Genomic DNA, 23,071 nt, shown 5'->3' on the forward strand with positions numbered 1-23,071 from the left:
TGGGAATTTTTCCAAGAGGAGTTTCGGAAAAAGTATATCAGCCAGAGATTTATGGATCAGAAAAAAGTTTCTTGAGTTGAAGCAAGGTATAATGACCGTAACTGAATACGAGCGTGTGTTTGTGAGACTCAGCAAGTATGCTCGAGAATGTGTGTCGACCAAAGCCATTATATGCAAGAGGTTTGAGGATGGACTAGACGAAGACATTCGGACGTTTGTTGGTATGCTTGAGCTGAAGGAGTTCATTATACTCATTGAAAGAGCTTGTAAGGTCGAGGAATTGGCTAAAGAGAAAATAAAGGCCAAGTTTGAGGCTAGGGATTCAAAGAAAAGATCTATGGGCAAGTCATTTCAATCTACATTGAAGAAGTCTAGGGACTTCTATCCTCGTTCCAATGCTTCTATTGATTTTTTAAATAGAAATAGAGGTAACCAGTATTCGAGTACTAAGGCCCAGACCACCTTGATTGCTAGTGTTGGTAATGCTCGACCAAGTAGACCAAAATATCCTCAATGTGGTAGACATCACTCCGGTGAGTGTCGAGGGAGTGAAGGACCTGTTTCAAGTGTGGTTCCCCAGACCACTTTATTAGAGAGTGCCCTGAGATGGCAGAAAAGGAGAGATACCAAAGTGCAAGATCGGGTAACATTGCTAGTCGAGGCAGACTATAGAAAAATTCGAGTAGTGGAGCGAGCAGTAAGAATGCCCCTCAAGAGTCAGCTGTGAGACCCGAGGGCAGAGCTCCTGCAAGGACGTACGCCATTCGCACTCACGAAGAGGCTTCGTCCCTGAATGTGATTACGGGTACATTTTCTATCTATGATGCTATTGTTATTACTTTGATTGATCTGGGATGTAACCATTCCTATATTTGTATGAAATTGGTGTCTAGTATGAGCATGCTTTTTGAATCAACTGAATTTGTAATAAAAGTGTCAAACCTATTAGGCAAATACGTGTTAGTCGATAAAGTAGTAGAAATTGTCCTAACCTTATGTGTTTTCCATTTGATGATTTTGATGTAATTCTTGGTATGGATTGGCTAGTTGCTCATGATGTAGTAGTAAATTGTGGGAAAAATTTTATTGAACTGAAATGTGTAAACGGTGGTGTTCTTCGTGTTGAATCAGATGAATCGGATAGCTTGTCTGTAGTGACTTCTTCTATGTCCGCTCAAAAGTGTATAAGGAAGGGTTATGAAGCTTATCTTACTTTTGTGTTGAATACAAAATAGTCGGAGTTGAAGATTGAGTTAGTGCCGGTAGTTTGTGAGTATCCAGACGTATTTCCAGAGGAGTTGCCCGGATTTCCTCCAATTAGGGGAGTTGAATTTGGTATTGATCTTGTTCCGGGTATGGCAACCATTTCTATTGCTCCGTATAGGATGGCTTCGATTGAGTTAAAGGAATTGAAAACCCAATTACAAGAATTGACAGATAAAGGTTTCGCGAGACCTAGTTATTCACCCTAAGGAGCGCCAGTTTTATTTGTGAAAAAGAATGATGGTTCATGAGGCTGTGTATTGATTACCGACAACTCAACAAGGTGACGATAAAGAATAAGTACCCCTTATCGAGGATAGATGATTTATTTGATCAACTGAAGGGAGCCACAGTATTTTCCAATATAGATTTGAGGTCTGGATATTATTAGTTGAGAGTTAAGGACTCGGACGTGCCGAAAACTGCATTTCAGATGAGGTATGGTCACTATGAATATTTGGTAATGCATTTTGGCCTAACGAATGCTCCTACGGTTTTCATGGATTTAATGAACTAAATTTTCTGACCTTATTTTGATAAATTTGTTGTAGTGTTTATTGATGATATCTTGATTTATTCCCGTGATGAATCTGAACATGCCGAGCACTTAAGAGCTGTTTTGCAAATTTTGAGAGATAAGTAGTTGTATGCTAAGTTTAGCAAAAGTGAGTTTTGGCTTAAGAAGTCAGATTTCTAGGGAATATTATGTGGGGTGATGGGATCCGAGTTGATCCGAGTAAGATTTTGGCCATTGTTGATTGGAAACTGCTGAGAAATGTATCTAAGGTTAGAAGCTTTTTGGGCTTAGCCGGCTATTACCGAAGGTTCGTTAAAGGATTTTCTATGATTTCCTCTCCGATGACAAAATTGTTGCAAAAAGATATGAAGTTCGAATGGTTAGAAAAGTGCCAACAGAGTTTTGAAAAATTAAAGGCATTGTTAACTGAGGCTCTGGTATTAGTGCAACCCGAGTCAGGACCTGAGTCGGGAAAAGAATTTGTGGTTTATAGTGATGCGTCCTTAAATGGATTGGGTTGTGTGCTTATGCAAGAAGGGTAAGTGATAGCCTATGCTTCAAGGCAATTGAAGCCACATGAGAAAAATTATCCGACGCATGATCTAGAGCTAGTTGCCATTGTATTTGCATTAAAGATTTAGAGACATCACTTGTATGGTGAGAAATGTCGGGTATTCACCGATCACAAAAGTTTTAAGTACTTGATGACTCAAAAAAAATCTGAATTTGCAGCAATGGAGGTGGCTGGAGTTGATAAAAAATTATGAGTTGGTGATTAACTATCACCCAGGCAAGGCGAACGTGGTCACCGATGCCTTGAGTAGGAAATCTTTATTTGCCTTGAGAGCTATGAATACTCAGTTGATTGTGTCCGTTGGTGGTTCAATACTAGCGGAGTTGAAAGCTAGACCAACATTTCTCGAAGAGATCTGTGTAGCTCTGAAATGTGATAGTGATTTGCAAACTAAGAGAGCTCAATGTGAGTCAGGTGTCGAGTCAGATTTTTGGATTGGTTCCAATGGTTGTTTGATGTTTCAAGATAGGGTCTGTGTACCTAGAGATGACAAGCTTATTGGGAAAATTCTTCATGAGGCGCGTGATAGCTATATGTCGATTCATCCGGGTAGTACTAAGATGTATAATGACTTGAAGATATTGTATTGGTGGTCGGGTATGAAAAGAGACATCTCTGAGTTTGTGTTGAAATACTTAATCTGTCAGCAAGTGAAAGCCGAGCACCAAGTACCTTCGGGTTTACATCAGCCTATGATGGTTCCCGAGTGGAAATAAGACTAGATTACTATGGATTTTTTGACGGGATTGTCATTATCACCAAGAAAGAAAGATGTTGTTTGGGTCGTAGTTGATCGATTAATGAAATTGGCTCACTTTATTCCAGTACGTACTGACTACTCACTTGATAAGTTAGCCGAGTTGTATGTTTATGAAATTGTGAGACTTTATGAAGTACCTTTGTAAATTATTTTGGATAGGGATCCGAGATTCACATCACGATTTTGGAAAAAACTACAAGAAGCTTTAGGTACAAAGTTGAATTTTAGTACCGCTTTTCAACCAGAAACCGATGGTCAGTCAGAGAGAGTAATACAGATACTGGAAGACATGCTCTGGTGTTGTGTTCTCGAATTTCAAGGCAGTTGGGAAGAGTATTTGCTGTTGGTGAAATTTGCCTACAATAGCAGCTTTCAATCGAGCTTGAAAATGGAGCCTTATGATGCATTGTATGGGCGTAAGTGTCAAACACTATTATAGGACTGAACTCAGAGAGAATCAGATTCATGAGGTCGATTTAGTCAAAGAAATCGAAAGAAATTAAGGGTAATTCGAGATTGCTTGAAAGCGGCTTTGGATAGACAGAAATCCTACGTGGATTTAAAGCGAAGGGAAATTGAGTTTCAAGTCGGTGATAAGGTATTTCTAAAAGTATCCCCATGGAAGAAAGTTCTTATATTTGGTCGGAAAGGCAAGTTGAGTCCACGTTTTATCGGTTAGCCTTACCATCCGAGTTGGAAATGATTTACGATGTATTTCATTATCTATGTTGCGCCGATACTGTTCTGACCCTTCACACGTGATTTCACCTACAGAAGTGGAGAAACGATCGGATATGACTTATGGTGAGGAACCGATTAAGAAATAAAAGATCCAATTAAGAGATAAAAGTATTACCCTTGTCAAAGTGTTATGGCAATGACATGGGGTTGAAGAGGCCACATGGGAACCCGAGGAAACAGTGAGGAGCCAATACCTAAACCTTTTTCCCAGTAAGATTTTCGAAGACGAAAATCCCTAAAGGGAGGAGAGTTGTAACATCCCGATTTTGGGCCTAATCGGAACAGTGGCTTTGGGACCACAAATCTAAGGTCATAAAATTTATTTTAGTATTATTTTGAGGTCCACAGCATGATAATATGATAATTTAAAAATTTTGTTAAGAAACTTTATCGTTTGAATGCTTAATTTGTAAAAAAGGACTAAATCGCGTAAAGTGCTAAAGTTGTGTTTTATTAGGTAAATGTGTTAAATAGCTATAGAACTTAAAATTTGAAGTCCTTAATGAGTAAACAGCCATTATATTTGTAAATGGATGTACATAGAGAAGAAAAGTTAAAAAGTCAAAGTTGGTAGGGTTGGTATTTGATGACAATAGCTAAATGAATAAAATAAAGAAAAATGGTCATCTTCCTTCCCCATCTTGTCTCCACAGAAAATTGAAGAAGAAATTCCTCCATGGAAGCTTAAAATTTTCAGCACAATAAACCCCCTACATGTAAGTCATTTTGGTGTTAGTTTTTGATTTTTTTATGTTTTTGAGATCCTTGAAGCATGATATAACTATTTCTACCATTATTTTGAGCTAGGGTTTATGTTAAAAAATTTACCCATGTGTGTCATGCATGTATTTTGATGATTAATGGATGAATATGGAAGTTTGGTGTTAGACGAACATCTTCTTTTTTTCTAAGTGATTTTTATGAAAACACCTAAAAGGACTTGTTTGTAAAATATGTAAAATAGATGTTAAAAATCTAATTTAATGAAAAATGTGGGCTGCTATAAGAGGGAATATGAATTGGCTAGGCTTGGGTAACCAAGAAAATGGACACATTTCATTTTACGAGCCTAAGGGCTAAATTACAATTATGTGAAAGTTTAGGGGCAAACTATAATTCTGCCAAAATATGATTTATGGGCTGTTTTGAATAATGTGGTAACTAAATAAGTGAAATTTTCTATTATAGATCAAGAAAAATGGAGTCTGAGCCTAGACCGGGGAAAGAGCAAAATCTTGGACTAAATTGAATTGATTGTCCATATTTTTGTACCGAGGTAAGTTGTGTGTAATTGTTACAACATTTTACTATGTATTTAGCATTTAATGTTGCTTGAATTGTATATTTGTCTTGTGAATATTATTAATGTTGTTCGATAAAGAATTGAGGCAATGAAAGCTGGTTGAACCGTAGGAATACTTAAGGTACAAATAACATGACATTTGAGTTGATGAGATCCCGTATAAGACCATATCTGGGATATGGCATCGGCATTGGTATGTGTTATCATGTAAGACCATATCTGGGATATGGCGTTGATATGAGATTTCGTGTAAGACAACGTCTGGGACATGGCATCGAAATGAGATTTCGTATAATACCATATCTGGGATATGGCAACGATGTGAGATCCCATGTAAGACCACATTTGGGACATGGAGTTGGCATGTTATTGTGTATATGATAATCCCGAGTATCCTTAGTATTCCAAGTGGTTCAACGGGTAGTCCAAGGATTTGTCAAAGAAATGACTAGATATGATCATGTTGAATGGGTATAGGTATATGAGCCAAGCTCGTAGTTATTGAGATTACGAAAGGATGAGATTTCAGTAAGATGAGAATGTTGGAATTATGCTCTTAAGCTCTATTGAACATTATATGAATTGAATGGGATAAGAAATGGCTACAATTATTATTGAGATAATTTAGGTTATGTTGTGAATGTGTATGAAAGTGCATGCTCTTATTGCTTATTAATTACATGCAACCTTACTAAGCTTTACGCTTACTCCCTCTCTTTTCCATTTTCTTATAGCATTGCTAAGCTAACTCGAGGATCAAAGGATGACGGAGGCACGTTCACACTATTAATTGGATCTTTTGGGTATAGTTAGTCTCAACATTTTAAGTATGGCATGTATAGGGACTTGGTCTTTTTGTTATATGTCATATTGGTCTAGCCAAATATGTTGGCTTATAATGATAGTTGATTTATTTTGTGTATGGCTATGAGATATGGCTCATAATGAATATGGGGTTGTAAACCTATTCATCTATGTATGTATGTGCCAATTCCATTATGACATGGCTTATAGTTATTGATGATTAAATGTTGACAAATGTCATGTGTGTTTGAACAAATAAGGTTGGCAATTGGCTTGGAAATAGCCTTAAAGTTGTCCACACGGGTAGACATACGGAAGTGTGTCTAGGCTGTGTGTGACACATGGTCTACCCCATAGGCGTGTGGTCAGGTCGTGTGTCCCCTGCACTCTAATTAATGCAAAACAGAATGTCCAGTAGTAAACACACGGGCAGAGACACAGCCATGTGTCTCAGCTGTGTGCAGGACACAGCCTTAGGACATAGGCGTGTGCCCAGGCCATGTGAAGTCTGCACCTTATTTTTAGAATTTAATTCGCCACACAGCCTAACACACAGGCGTGTGACTTGGCTGTGTGACCCTATTTTGCTAACGACATCATAGTCAGAGAGTTATACGGGCAGAGGACACGAGCGTGTCCCAAGCCACACGAGTGTGTATGACCACACGGCCTACCCACACAGGCTTGTGACTCTCCAAAACAAGAAAATTTTCTATGTCTTCCAAATATCCTCGAAGTTCTCGGTTTAGTTTGGAATCGCTCCCAAAGTATGTTTTGGGCCTCGTGAGTCCATATAAGGAACAATATGCATGATAATGAATGGTTTTAATTTGGACAGAAATTCATGTCTTGATTTTGTATGATTACATAAGTTTAGGTCCGATAATGCCTCGTACCCTGTCTCGGTGTTAGATACGGGTAAGGGGTGTTACAGTCCGAGTCTGAGTCATGTTAATAGAGGGTGTACAACTGTATTGAACAATTGATTGTTATTAAATGATATTGAATGATATTGAATATGGATTGGAATGAACAATGAAATGAAATATGCAACTGAAATGCATGAAATTGCATGAATCATAGATTCATGAAAAGAATATTGATATTGAAATTGAATTGAGTATCTTATCATGAAAAGTTATTGAATAGCAATTATGAGACTGATATAGAAGAGATGATAATTCAAAGTGTTATGAATGATATGTACAAGAAATTGATTAATTGTTTGAATGATTATGTTTGTGTGAATATATATATAAACAATATAATTTTTTGCTTATAACATATTCGGATTATAGAAATACCACTAAGTCTATACTCCGCGTACGGTTTGTTTCCTTGCGCAGCTTAGGTAAAGTCAGATCGTTGAATCAGCATCCAAAGTCGATTCCGAACTCAAAGTGGTGGTGTACATTTCTTTTTTGTAAGTGGCATGTACCTAAGATGTTGATAAACCATAATTTATATATATTTTTATCTCATGCTTAGCATAATTTTGGATGAATTATCCTTAGAATTGGTGAATTCGATGCTCCTAATCCTTTAATTTCATGTTTTATACTTAGGAGAGCATAGAAGAGTAAAAAAGAGCAAAATATGAGCCAAAAACGGAGAAAATGGGTCAACATGGGAAATCAACATAGCCTAGACTTCCTCACACGAGTAGTTCACACGCCCGTGTCCATTCAACAGACTCGTACACGGTTTGAAGCAATCGCACACGGGCGTGTCCCTGTCAAGCCCAAGTCTAGTCCTATTCAGAAAAAGTCACTCTTGAAGGTTTAGAAGCATTCTAAAGCCTATATAAACACCCTAGGAGGTACCAAAAAGACATACATGGAGTACGAGAGGCAAAGAATTACTCGAAGAAAGCCGATTGATCCATCTTAGAAGCTGGATTCTCCTTCAAGACTAAAGATCTCCCTTCAATTCCCTTCAAAAGTTCTTGGGTTTTCTTTATGCTTTGTTATCATTATTATTTAGATATGTTTTCTTTCATAAATATGAACTAAACCCCCTAAATACCTAAGGGGAATGAAACCTAAGACGGATCTTGTTATTATGTTCTGAATTGTATGATAAATATTTGACTTATTCTTAATTATATGTTCTTAATTCCTGCTTTAATATTCTAGGATATTGATTCAAATATTGATGTGCTTATTCAAAGGAGCAAAAGTCTCTGTCTAAGAGTAGATCTAGCATAATTTAGCGGAGTTGATTGCATGCCTAGAGATAGGGTGACAAGATTTTGTCGGATTAGGGTGAAACCTAATAAGGGAATTCATAGATCGAGTGTAACATTAGGGAGTTAATTAGAAAGAGATTTCAATTAATCAACCTAGGGTTAGACGTTGTTAGTCTCGAGAGAGATAATAATATAAATTAGGAATTTCTACGGGTCAAGTCAAGTGAATAAATCGTCTGATTCAGAGTCAATAACAAGTGAAGTCTAGATAGATTTTTCCCTTAGGTATTGTCCAAATCATTCAGTTTTTCCAAAATTTATTTCCCCAATTTACTTTCTGTGCATTCTTAGTTTAGTAATTAGTTTAGATAAAACAAACCCTTTTTATTTTTAGGCTAGATAATAAAAAGAAAGTTAATACTAGTACTTTTAGTTTCTTTGGGTTCGACATCCCGGTCTTACCATAAGCTATACTACTGTTCGATAAGGTGTGCTTGCCTTTGTCGTGATAATAGCTAATTTTCAAGAACGGACATTCATAAATTATAAAACTTATCACGATTCACACATGATCAAGTTTTTGGTGCCGTTGCCGGGGAACTAAGATATTAGGAGCACTCAATTTTTATTACTTTAGCCATTTTAATTTTATTGCAATTTAAATTTTTATTTTCTTTTCTAATTTTTCGTTTATTTGCTTCTGGCAGGTTTTTATAGTATATGACTAGAAGAAACACGTCGGGACCATTACTTTTTGATAGTGAGATCGATCGCACAACTCGCAGAAACCGAAGAGAAATAAGGCGAAGCCTAAGATACACAGAGGAAGAGCAAGAGGACGGTATCCACACCTCAACCGAGGAGATGGCTGAAAATCTGGAAAACCCGCTATCCCCTGCGATTGCTGCTAATCCAATAAATCAAAATCCTTCTCCACGCACTATGTATGATTATGCTAAATTGAATTTAACAGGAACTAAGTCAAGTATAGTTAGACTTGCTATTGCTGCAAATAATTTTGAACTGAAACCTAACACGATTCAAATGATACAGCAATTTGTTCAGTTTGATGGTTTGCAAAATGAGGATCCAAACAATCACTTGGCGAATTTTCTAGAGTTTTGTGACACTTTTAAAATTAATGACATTTCTGATGATGCCATTCGCCTTCGATTGTTTCCCTTTTCATTGAGGAACAAATCTAAACAGTGGTTGAACTCATTACCACGAGGGTCGATCACTACTTAGGAATAAATGACCCAAAAGTTTTTACTTAAATATTTTTCGCCGGCTAAAACATCAAAATTAAGGAATGATATCTCTTCTTTTGTGCAAATGGATCTAGAAACACTCTATGATGCATGGGAGAGATACAAGGACCTCTTGAGAAGGTGCCCTCACCATGGGCTGCCCTTATGGTTGCAGGTTCAAATATTTCACAATGGCCTAAATCCTTCGACTAGACAGATGATTGACGCAGCTGCTGGTGGAACTATCAATAATATGACACCTGAGGAGGCTTATGAATTTATAGAGGAGATGTCACTGAATAATTACCAGTGGCAAGTTATGAGGAAAAAGCCGACGAAAGCAGCTGGTGTTTTCAACCTCGATGCGGTTACTATGCTATCTAACCAGGTAGAACTCTTAAATAAAAAGATTGGCAGTTTGTGTGGTTCTACTCAGGCACATTCAGTAATGAGGTACGATTCAAATGGAGGAGGAGCATACACAGAATATCAACCCTTCAACCCTAGAATCGAGGAGGAACAAGTCCAATATATGGGTAACAATAACTCTAGACCTCAAAATAACCCATACAGTAATACTTATAATGCAGGTTAGAGGAACCATCCCAATTTCTCGTGGGGTGGTCAAGAGAATCAAGGGCCACAACATTCTCTGGGTTTTCAACAACCACCTTACCAACAGGAAAAGAAGTCAAACCTTGAGGAGATGCTAACAAAGTTTATCTCGGTGTTAGAAACTCGCTTCCAGAACACTGAAACAGCACTTAAGAATCAACAAGCATCGATCCAAGGGCTCGAAACTCAGATAAGACAGCTCACCAAACTAATTACTAAACGACCACAAGGTAGCTTGTCAAGTAATACTAAATCTAACCCAATGGAATAACTCAACGCGATTACCACTCAAGGCAAGAAAGGGTTGGTTGAACCTGAACTAGAACCAAGGCAAGGAATGGTGGTAAGTAAAGGTAAAGGAGAGGTAGTCCACAGTGAGCAACAACCAGTAAGTAAAGAGTACAAACCACGGGTGTCATACCCCAATGTGACAAGGAAAGACCGCACAGATGAACAATTCGATAAATTCCTTAAACTATTAAAAAAATTACATATTAACTTACCGTTTACTGAAGCTCTTTCGCAGATGCCAAACGCGGTCAAATTCTTAAAGGAGCTTTTAACAAATAAGCAGAAGTTGGATCAGGCGTCGCATGTGGAGTTAAATGCAATTTGCTCAGCCATACTACAGAATAAGCTGGCCAACAAGTTAAAAGATCCAGGAAGTTTTACAATTCCTTATTTAATTGGTAGCTTAGATGTTAATAATGCTTTGGCTGATTTAGGGGCTAGTATCAATGTCATGCCCTAAAAAAAGTTTAAACAACTAGGTCTTGGGAAACCTAAACAAACTAGAATGAGCATTCAGTTAGTAGATAAAACAATTAGATTTCCTAAGGGCATTATTGAAGATGTACTCGTTAAAATGGACAAATTTATATTCCTAATCAATTTTGTTGTTCTAGACATAGAAGAGGATAGTGACGTGCCTTTAATTTTAGGATGGCCCTTTTTAGCAACTACTAGAACAATTATTGATGTTGGTACAGGTGAACCCACACTTCATGTGGGTGATGAAACTATCACTTTTCAAGCTCGTAATTCGAGTAACACTTCAAAAATCGAGGGTGATTGTATAAATCATACTACTAGTACTGATCATGTGGTGAAACCTTCTATGCAGGAAACACATTTGAGAAACACACATGAGCCATGCTCAAATAACAACAACGGACCTATCTATGAAGAATGAAGGCTACGAGTCGAGAAACTAGATGAACGGCGGACACAGAAACCAAGATCACACGATAAACTAAAACCACACCATGACGAGCTCAATATTTCACCAAATCAACTTAAGGTTGGAGACAAAGTACTATTAGATATAGCAGGCCCTCGGATTGCCACCTCTGAACCTAATGGAGAAATCCCTCTTACGATACTTAGCATTTTCCCATACGGCACAGTCGAGGTAATTCATCCCAAATTTGATATGTTCAAGGTAAATAGTACTCGTCTAAAACCTTATTTTGATAAAATTAATAGGAGAGATGAGGAGCGTAAACTTCTCGCACCACCATGACCACGCAACAGAGAGGTAAGTCGAGCTTAGACTATAAATAAGCACTTCTCGGGAGGCAACCCGAGCACTAACGGTGTTAACTTCTTTAAATTTTAGTTTTTAACATTTAATTCACTAACTGAGTCACTAAACACAAGTTTTCCAGAACCATACGGCCAGGCACACGGGCGTGCCTTAGGCCGTGTCCATACTACAGAAGGCAACACGGTCGTGCGATACAGCCGTATGAAAACAGGGTAAAATTTTTCCCCAACACGGGAGTCGATAAGTTGCCACAGTTGTGCAACATGGCCATAGGTAAATCTGTCAAAACAACACGGGTGTCCAACACGCCTATGTCTAGAGGCCATAGTTAAAACTAAGAAAACAACACGGGCGTGCGGCACGCCCGTGCTCACTACCCGTGGTCAAGACTGACAAAATAACACGGGCGTGGACATACATACATGGGTGTGGGAGAAGCGAACGAAGCAGAACACGGCCGTGTGACAAGGCCATGTGCATCAACACGCCCAAAGAACACAGGCATGGGCTGAATTTCAGACGCGCCCAAATTTGAAAATCACGATACACACGGGCTAAAATTAGGACACACGGGCGTGTCCCACAGCCGTGTGCCCCAAAATCTATATAAAACCCCCCACTATTCATCATTCCCTTCCCCAAATATCAAACTCTAGCCACCGAAATCCTTTCACACACCCATTTTGGCACGCCCGTGCGCCGACCACAGCACCACCATTGACGACCTAAGCTCTTCACTCTACCAAGCTATTGCGTTTGTTCACTCTTTTCTCTCTAATCTCTTCTATTCTTTTACTAATTTTATGATTTTTTTATTGTGTTATTTGACTATTTTGCTTAATATTAATGGTTCCAATGATAGTAATGCTTATTCTCTTTGTTAGAAATTTGCCATTTTAGTCGATAATTATGCTACATTCATCCATTTTCCTCTTGTTTCCATGGATTTCATGCTTACCCACACCATATTACATATTATCAATCCCACATGCATTCATTTACTAGGTATTCCATTTAGCCCCATTTTCATATTCTTATTGTTACTAATGACTTGATATATCTTTCCATTAGGATTTAGTTACTTTTCGGTACATCTTCCCTTTTGCCTATGATGCCCATGAAGTATTCTTCTTTAATTTTAACATGCTTACATACATTTCCATGCTATTCTTGGAGGGTATTTCTATAACTTTGTCTTGCTATTGCAGATACCATGTCAAATTCACGTGGCAAGAAAATCGCCATCTCCGCCTTGAAGAAGAGGAAAGGAGCAGCATTATCATCGAGTCCTACCGTTAAAATTAGGCATCCATTCCTCCAGTTTCCCTCGGGACCACAGGAGGAACTTTTTCAGATACTACAGGCCCGACCCGTAAGTGTGGGTCACTGCATTGATTGGGAAGCACTTGAACAAATCCAACTGGCTGACACGATCTGAGCCCTTCTAACGACTAACCCATGGGGCATCTTTTTCGAGATCATCAAGTCGACGTACCTTGAGCTCATACTCGAACTCTGCTCGACCTTCCACCTTCAAGTCGTCATGACACAGTTCAATGATCTTGGAACGATCCAGTTCCGTCTCGGCAGTTTAGTGCGCCAGTTGAGCGTACCTGAGTTCAGAATTGCATTAGCGCTGTATACAGAGGAGTTCATGGATGACAACGAACTCGACACCCTCCATCGCCATATCTACTATTCTCCTTCGAAGTGTTGGAGTGCTTTAGTTCCTGACTCGGCCACCTATGACCCCAGCTGCTCTAAGGCATCGACCCTCACCCCATCTCTGAGGTACTTACACACCATCTTGGCCCACATTCTGACAGGGCGGCGAGAGAGCACTGGCATCGTCAACACTCACGGCGCCTACTTTTTATAGAGTATGGCGAACAGGCACGTTTTTGACCTTGCCTATTTCATTGCCCTCGCCATTCGCCATCAGACAGAGCGGCATAGGAAGGGAGTCATATCCATCGGCCCTTATGTGACTAGCTTAGCACGGTATTTACGCCTCCTCAACACAGCAGCGCAAGCATCTTCCCTCACCCTCATTGGTCAGATGTCCCCACAGGGCATCTCGAGTATGCTACATATGAGGATGATCGAGCAACGACGTGGAGTTGACCCTCCCCAGTACCATTTGGTCCAGTCCGCCGAAGAGGAGGACCCAGAGGACATTACTGATGATATCCCTCCACGTCATGAGGACCCACCGTCTCGCCACCACCCATCCATCGTCCAGTTCATGCGGCGACTTCATACTCTGACATCTTTGAACGCCTTACTCGATTTGAGCAGCAGTGTTTTCAACGCTTTGATCACATTAATGCTACTTTACATCAGATTTGTCAGCACCTTCACATCTCATCGCTACCATCACCTCGCGAACCATCCGGTGATGACGATGTTTAAAGACTTTTTATTTATTATTTTTATTTTCACTTTTATCTTTATTTATCTTCTTAAAGTACTTTTTATTTTATTTTCCTTTAATACTATTTTATTTTTAGGTTTTATAATTTTTATTGAATAATTTATAGTTTCGGCTATTTCATTACGAGTAACTATGCTTCTTTATATTTCCTAAAGAGTTCTTGATTTTATCACAGTTATAAAGAGCTCCAAAGCTCACCATCAGTTAGGAACTTGAAACTCCACTAGAAAAGGTTCTCCACGACTGCCATGTCCTGCCCGACCACCAAGATAACCTCTTCGCTGGACACTGGGGTTGTGGAACTCAACCTCTACCACCACCGGAATATCCTCCTCCAATCTTATCATTGCCTTGGCCGATTATTCTCTATACCTCCAATTCAAGGATTCCATTCAACATTCAGGAAGTTTCACTTCTCTCTTTCTCTTTTCTGATATTATCTTTATATCACTATTATATATCTCTGTACATTAAGGGCAATGTACATCTTCAGTGTGGGGGGTTATTTATTTCATTATCAGAAAAATCCCTGAATTTTGTCTTATTCTCAAATAATCTTCTCATATCATTATTAGAATGAATTTTGATTAATTTATGATTTTTATTGATATGTCTTGGATTAAAACATAGGCATTTATGCATTGATTGTTTAAACTTTAAGGAATTAGAGAATCAAAGCATGATAAGTTGATTTTTGAGAATTATAAAAAATTCTAGGTTATTTCCCCAAGTTTAGGTATTATCTTGAGTTGAAATTCACAGGGTTAACATCAAAAAGCCATAATTTTTGTGAGATCTTGAGCCTTTAGAGCATATATTATTTCTTTCATACTCACTTTTATTGTTGCTTTGAGTGCGTCAATTTTGATCTGTTATTCTAGAACTTGCTTGATTATACATGTCAAGACCACACCTTTGATTTGATATGTCAAGATGATAAAGGCACTTAGGTTTAACCCATTCACTCCATAAAAGCCTACCCTCATAATTAACCCTTAGTGAACCCCTTTGAGCTTAACAAGCCATTCATTGATTTACCCTCAATATTAACCCATAACCCATTATTGTTGAAATCCCCTAATTTGATCCCTATTTTTGTCGAGATTTGATTTGAATTAATTACTTAGCTATGTTTTATTTTTCGTTGTAATAATTAGCAAAGTTCTATGTTATTTGACTTGTTCTTAAATTAAAAAAAACAACAACATACATACTTATTAGTAGTAATTCTTTGTTTTTGAGCTTAAGTATTTAAATTCCTTATCCCATGAAGAAAAGTTCAATTCTAGGATTTTCTAATTAGAAATGTAATTTATCAAGTTGTAGTATTTTTCTAGTTAGGTAATTTTTCAATTCAATCTCGATTCTAACCTTCTTTTTCAGCTTGTAACCACACCCCCTAACCAAAGCCACGTTACAACCCTCTAAAGACCTTTTGATTGATGTATCATCTCAATATATAGTGGTGGAGATTTGATTTTCACGCAAGCTTATGGTAATAACTTTTCATTTTGACTATTAAGTGCTAAATTTCTTGTCCTTAAACACCTCGAGTGATTTGAGTGAATCTTTAGTAAGAATGTGAAACTCTGTGATATTTTGAATCAAAGGTGATTACTTAAATGAGGGGAGACACCTAAGTTTTCGTGATAAAATACTCAACTTAGAATGTTTGAAACTTTGATGTTCTTCAAGTTAAATTTTCAATGTATGAGTAATTATGGATTATTTTGAGATACTATTGATGAAAATTATAAGTTGAGAAGAATTTATTTTGATTGTGAGTTGAGGATTTTGCTTGAGGACAAGTAAATGCTTAAGTGTGGGGGTATTTGATAAACCGTAATTTATACATATTTTTATCCCATGCTTAGATAATTTTGGATGAATTATCCTTAGAATTGGTGAATTCAATGCTCCTAATCCTTTAATTTCATGTTTTATATTTAAAAGAGCATAAGAGAGTAAAAAAGAGCAAAAACGGAGAACATGGGTCAACATGGGAAATCAACATGGCCTGGACTTCCTCACACAGGTAGTTCACACGCCCATGTCTATTCAACAGACTCGTACACGATTTGAAGCAATCATACACGGGCGTGTCACACGGGCATGTCCCTGTCGAGCCCAAGTCTAGTCCTATTCGGAAAAGGCCACTCTTGAGGGTTTAGAAGCATTCTAAAGCCTATATAAACACCCTAGGAGGTACCAAAAAGACATACATAGAGTAGGAGGCAAGGAATTACTTGAAGAAAGCCAATTGATCCATCTCAGAAGCCGGATTCACCTTCAAGACTGAAGATCTCCCTTCAATTCCCTTCAAGAGTTCTTGGGTTTTCTTTATGTTTTGTTATCATTATTCTTTTGAGATGTTTTTTTTCACAAATATGAACTAAACCCCATAAATACCTAAGGGGAATGAAACCTAAGACAGATCTTGTTATTATGTTCTGAATTGTATGATAAATATTTGACTTGTTCTTAATTATGTGCTCCTAATTCTTGCTTTAATATTCTAGGATATTGATTCAAGTATTGATGCGCTTATTCAAAGGAGCAAAAGTCCCTGTCTAAGAGTAGACATAGCATAATTGAGCGGAGTTGATTGCACGCCTAGAAATAGGGTGAAAAGATTTTGCCAGATTAGGGTGAAACCTAATAAGGAAATCCATAGATCGAGTTAATGCAACACTAGGGAGTTAATTAGAAAGAGATTTCAATTAATCAACCTAGGGTTAGACGTTGTTAGTCTCGAGAGAGATAATAATATAAATTAGGGATTTCTACGGATCAAGTCAAGTGAATAAATCGTCTGATTTAGAGTCAATAACAAGTGAAGTCTAGGTGGATTTTTCCCTTAGGTATTGTCCAAATCATTCAATTTTCCCAAAAGTTATTTCCCCAATTTACTTTCTGTGCATTCTTAGTTTAGTAATTAGTTTACATAAAACAAACCCCTTTTTATTTTTAGGCTAGATAATAAAAAGAAAGTTAATACTAGTACTTTTAGTTTCTTTGGGTTCGACATCCCGGTCTTACCATAAGCTATACTACTGTTCGATAAGGTGTGCTTGCCTTTGTCGTGATAATAGCTAGTTTTCAAGAATGAACATTCATAAATTATAAAACTTATCACGATTCACACACGATCAGATGTTATACTTGGTCATTTTGGATAATGTTTGTAAATGAGGTATAAGTTAATATTGGTACTTATATAAATATGTTTTGGGTTATAGCTATTAAATGGTATATTTTGGTTGAAATTAGTTTAATCTTATATTTGGTTCAAATGGTGGCTTTTGAATTAATTTGGATATTATGGTTAAAGTATTTATAAAAATAAATAGGTTAGGTCATTAGATTGATTAATTTATGAAATGTATGTTATTTAATTGTGTAATGTTTATATTTGAATTGCAATGACTGGTAATACTCTATAATTCTGTTTCGGCGATGGATAAAAGTTTTAAGGTGTTACAATTCAAACTTTCAAGATTGCTTTGCAATTGTAAAACCTCAAAGGTAGTTACGCACGGACAAAAAAATGAGAAGGAGCAACTAATTTAAAGTGCAGGAATACAATAATGTTAGAAATTAAAATATAGGCATAGTAGAAAGAACAAAGCTATAAAATATGACCCATTTCTCTTACAAGGTTGAAGGAATGAAAATCAATAGTACGTGTAAAGAAAAGAAGGCCAGTTGGACCTTTCTCTTTACAATAGTTTATAGATTATGTATTTTATAAATATCATCTTGGATTGTAAACTCAATGACACCGGTCATATACGTCTACCATTTAAAATATAAGATAAAGACTAGATATATTATTTTCAAAGATAAGAATATACCATATATCTAAAAATAATGCTAACATATTCAAGTTTAATGGATTTTCAATCCTCTATAATCTGACTAAGTTAGAGATGAATTTCATTCAAAAAAAAAAAGGAAGTTAAGAGATGAATTAACATGACCATAGTTCCAAGCAATCACTAGAAGAAAAGAGTTTGGGATAGATTTTTAAATTTCAAAATGTTTTATTAGAATTTTCCATTAGCCTAACTTTGGTGTTAAATGCTAATTAAAATATATGAAGTGGAGTTTATTTAAATTAGAGGGGTCAAATTTTAATTGAATTTAATGTGTTAAAAAAAAAGTTGCAAAATGGGGAACAGTGTTGACAGCAAAGCCTACATGTGGATTTGAGTCTCATAGATTACCTACTTTATAGCGTATGCAGGATGGTGATTTACTCTTATCATGGACATGCGATTTGGAAAAAAAGAAGAAGGTTCATATCAAATCCAAGCTAACCTCAAGCCTAACTGTTGGGCTGATAGAAGGATATAATTTATATCATGACTCAATTAAAATTATAAAATTTGAAGAGTAATTTAGAATATCTATCATAGTTTAGAGAGCTTTTTTTGATGCACTGTTAACCAACAAGTTTCACTCAAAACATATGGTCATGGATTCCATCAAGGAACCTCAACCTACAAAAAAAACAAAAAAAGCATTCGTTAATTTTTTTTTCTACTTTTTTCTGTTGGTTTTACTATTCATATTTAGGAGTTTTTTAAATAATGTTTTTAAAGATTAAATGTGTTTTTTCTTTTAAAAGTGTAATATGCCTTATTACTATATCCAATAATTATTGGTAATATTCGATAAATTTTTATAATGTTTATATTTGATAAATTTTTTTATATATTTTTTAAATTTTCTATAATTTATATATTTTAAAGGGAGAAAATTGGTCCTTCTAAAAAAACATAAAGAGCAAATTTGAAATTGAGCAGATTAATCTCTTTAAAAAAATCGAAGCAATTTAATCCGTATTTATATGTAAATTTTGAGGGTTAAATTAATTATTCTATCAATCAAAATTATATAAAATTGACAAAAAAATATTAAGTTAATAAATTATTCTTAGTTACTTATTTTTTAAAATTATCAAGGATTAAATTGCTTTGATTTTCTCAAAAGGGACCAATTTGTTCAATATTGAAATTGAAAAGGATTGGAGATATCATATTAAAGATTTTAAAAGTTATTTTTATTTTTTATCTAGATGTGCAATGTGGCGATTATTTATTGGTTGGAGGAGATAGTCGGGTTTTTTTACCGGCATTACAAAAGTCAATGGTTTTTCAAAATTCTTTAAATACCAAATTGAAACAACCGAATACTATAGGGGCAAATAATGTATTTAGCCTCATTTTTTAACAATAAAAACCGAGCAAAATTAACCGAAGTGGAGTTAGGTCGGTTTAATGGATAAACCAAAGTTTGCTCAAAACCTCGCCGCCTAGTCCTACTGCGTTTTCTTGTCACTTATTTCTTGTGTTCCGTTCCCTACACTCGCGCTTTTCTCTGCTTTCACCAGATCAAAAGGAAATTCAAAAGAAATAAAGATTGTAAAAATAAGAATCTTTATTTCGCAACTGAGAACTCTGCCCAGGAAAAAGCCGACGCAATGGCCGTACAGCGGTTAGACAGAGGCGATCTATGGAAGAACAAGGCTCGCGTTTTGCAACTCCAGCTCAGGCAGCGCTTCAGGGTGGCAGTCGATCGCCACCGTCCTTCAGTCCTTGCTGATCGTTACTTCTCCTCCTCGGTTCAGCGCTGGCTCCGTCGCTTCCGCGACTTCCGTCGCGATTCTCTCCCTTCTTCCTCCTCTTTCTACCGTAAAAAAGGTCGCTTTTCCTGCGCTGGGTTTCATGTCTTCGATCTATTTATGATTTTTTTGCTTTGTAGCAGTTTTATTTCCTTTAAATTTTTTTTAATTTACTATCAAAGGATGCAAAGAAGTAATTGTTAGAAAGTAAAATGACCTTTTTGCCCTCTCAGTTATTTCTAATTTCATAATTTGAAGATTTAAAAATTTCTTTGAATTGAATTCTTAGCTTACCAATTTAAGTTTCTGGTCTTATAGTGAGTAAAGACTTTGACGTGGAGGTGGATTCAGCTATTTTTCGAATGCTTCAGGCTGTTGCGGTTCCTTTGATTGGAAATGTTTGCCATGTTTTCATGAATGGTCTCAATCGTGTCCAAGTACGTACGCTTTTGTGTGATTGAGAAAATTCTGTAGTGTTCTTTGCAGGTATTTCACAGTTTCTAGGAACTAATGCATGTTCTCTAACGTGGCAGGTTTATGGCCTTGAAAAATTACATGATGCTTTGCTTAATAGACCCAAGAACAAGCCCCTTATAACGGTATAAGCCATGGTTTTTACTTTTTGTCAGTTTTCGCTTTTGTGTCATTCATCGGTGTTATGTTATGTTATGTTGAGTCCTATGCTGATGAAGGAATGTTTCTTTGCAGGTAAGCAATCATGTTGCTTCTGTGGATGATCCGTTTGTCATTGCTTCACTGCTTCCTCCCAGAGTTCTTCTTGATGCTCAGAACTTGAGATGGACCCTGTGTGCATCAGATCGATGCTTCAGTAATCCCGTGACGTCAGCATTCTTTCGATCTGTAAAAGTGTTGCCAGTTTCTCGTGGTGATGGGATTTACCAGATGGTACATCTTTTAAATTTTGGCATATTCTTAGCAAGTATGGAACAGTGTGTGTTGAGTAAGAATCAAGTCGATAAGTATACATCATGCAAGTGCATAGAATCAATGTTACAAGGAATGTGGATATGTTTTGTAAGGGGAATGAAAATTAGAGCACAATCGCTACTTAAATGAAACCTAATTTGATAGTATGGTTTTCTCTAGTTCGTTTAGTAGGAATGAAATATGATTATTGGAACATAAAACCTTATTTTTTGGAACTTATACATACGAATTTTATGTTCATATAAAATACACAATTCTCAATTCCGAAGTTAGTGGATTGTTTTGTTTTACCCAATAATCTTATAATAAACTATACATTAATCAGATCATTAGTTTTACTAAATCGGATCGCTAGTGTTCCTTGATTAGGATTGTGTATCAATGTGAAAATGGTTGGAAAGATAGCGATTTGTGGTATACATTGTTGAGATGAGGAACGTTTAACTGAAGGTGGAAAACAAAGAAGACGGATATATTATTGGCTTTTGAATGTCTTTGAAATGTATGATTGCTAATGTAGTCGAATAGTTTGATTGTACATACAATCTACATGCATATTGTTTAGTGCCTTTAAGGGACTTTGTTTCCTTTTCCGTTCCTTGAACTTCATATGATGCATAAGTTATGTAATATGTGTTAGACGTGAGATACTTGGACTTTCATCAACAGGTTTATAGTCCGGTATGTTGATTTTATCTTGCATGTTTACGCCTTCATTAATTACTTAAACATGTGTGGTATTTATGCTCATTTCATCATTTTGATTCAATTTGTTGCAGGGCATGGATATGGCCATTTCGAAATTGAATACTGGTGGATGGGTTCATATCTTTCCAGAAGGTAGTCGTTCTCGAGATGGTGGAAAAACTGTGAGATCTTCTAAGAGAGGTGTCGGGAGGTGAGTGTAAATAACTTCCTATGCAAATCTACATCTTCTCACATCAGGAAATAAACAGACCCATCTCTTGACGGAATCTGTGTTAAAGGGTTAAATTTTTTCAAAAAAAAAAAAGGAACTTTTAGCCTATTTGTTGCTTTCCTTGTTAGTAACAAAAACTTTTGGAAACATTGTTATGGTGATACAGGTTAGTTCTAGATGCTGACAGTACCCCAATTGTTCTGCCATTTGTGCATACCGGAATGCAAGATGTTATGCCAATAGGGGCCAATTTCCCAAGGATTGGCAAGACGGTATGTATTCCTGCTGTTATTCCTTTGCTTAATAGACATTAGTTTTATGTGATATCTCCAGTGGCTTCACAATGCTTTTACATGGTCCCGTTTATAGTAGCATTTAAGAAAAATCCTTCCTAATTGGCCGTTATATTGGGTTTTATGTTTATGATCTCATTTCCTGTCAATAATTGTTATGCTGAATTCTTTTAATACATGCAATTTTGTAGGTGACAGTTCTAATTGGAGACCCTATAATTTTTGATGATCTGCTTAACTCGGAAGAAGCCACAGAAGCATCAAGAGGAAAATTATACGATGCCGTCGCATCTAGAATTGGGCATCAACTGCAGATTTTGAAAGTAAAAGTCGACAAATTAGCGCTCGAGCAATCTATCCGATTAGAAAACCATAACAAAGATGGTGCAGAACGAGCAGCCAATATCTTGCACCAGGTAGATTTGGATCCATTTGGGTTAGGAAGCCATGAATATATTAGGTATGAATCCTTGGTAGAAGAAGCCCGAACGAAGCTGAATGATATGAGTCCCGAAGAAGCCACTGCAGATGGATATACGAGAATGGGATATTCTTGTGAAGGCGGGATTGGTTCAAGGATTCGCAGTTATATGGATCCAACTGAATTGATGGGATTCGCAGCGAGAGGCTTGCTAATGAACTGCAGATCTAAGGAAAAGCATTCAGACACAAGTGACATAAGCCCACTGAAGACTTGGAAACAGTATTTGGAAGCTAATATGCTAAAACAATGGAATACATGTTAAAATTTGGTGTTCGAATATGTAAATAAGAAACCTTGATATATCAGCAGTTTTGATATATGCTAAATATAAATTTCCAGCTTTTACTTCTACCTCATGTTGTTCTCGTATCTCTACTAACTCAGATAACTCTTACACCACCAATATCTCTACTAATATCAAATGTATATAGCGTGTTAATGATCTTGAAATGGTATTTACTTCCGATTTGAATACACTTCACATCGTGAATACTGATTTTGTTTTAAAAAATAACACTAATTTACCAACTTTAGATGTTAAATAGTTTGAAATTAATTAATAAAATAAAACATAAAATTTGTATAATATTAAAATTAAAAGAAAGTTTACAAGTTAACCTCTACTCAATCAAATATATTTTTAATAGTAAAAATCTTATCACACGCACATACATATAAAAATCACTTATTTAAATTACAAATATATATGTATAATAATAATATATATTAAATAATTTAAAATATTATTAATTTATAGAGTTGGTGGAGATAACAAATGGTGCATATTAAAATAAATATATAAAATA

The 23,071-nt window shown here is 36.4% G+C and overlaps 1 protein-coding gene and 1 non-coding gene across 2 annotated transcripts; one reads left to right on the forward strand and one right to left on the reverse strand.

Moving 5' to 3' along the window:
* Positions 1–9,452: 9,452 nt before the first annotated feature.
* Positions 9,453–9,559, reverse strand: LOC121213080 (small nucleolar RNA R71). The gene has a single exon (XR_005908449.1). It is a non-coding gene; the product is annotated as a small nucleolar RNA R71 (small nucleolar RNA).
* Positions 9,560–19,201: 9,642 nt separating this feature from the next.
* On the forward strand, positions 19,202–22,616 carry LOC107893634 (tafazzin). Its single transcript, XM_016818674.2, has 7 exons — positions 19,202–19,700; positions 19,940–20,058; positions 20,155–20,220; positions 20,330–20,527; positions 21,349–21,467; positions 21,655–21,760; positions 21,973–22,616. Exons 1-7 carry the CDS (start codon positions 19,481–19,483, stop codon positions 22,525–22,527), a joined length of 1,383 nt encoding a protein of 460 aa, XP_016674163.1. The 5' UTR covers positions 19,202–19,480; the 3' UTR covers positions 22,528–22,616.
* Positions 22,617–23,071: the final 455 nt, after the last annotated feature.

This window comes from Gossypium hirsutum, chromosome A13 (genome assembly GCF_007990345.1).
Source record: "Gossypium hirsutum isolate 1008001.06 chromosome A13, Gossypium_hirsutum_v2.1, whole genome shotgun sequence".
NCBI classification, from domain to species: Eukaryota; Viridiplantae; Streptophyta; class Magnoliopsida; order Malvales; family Malvaceae; genus Gossypium; species Gossypium hirsutum.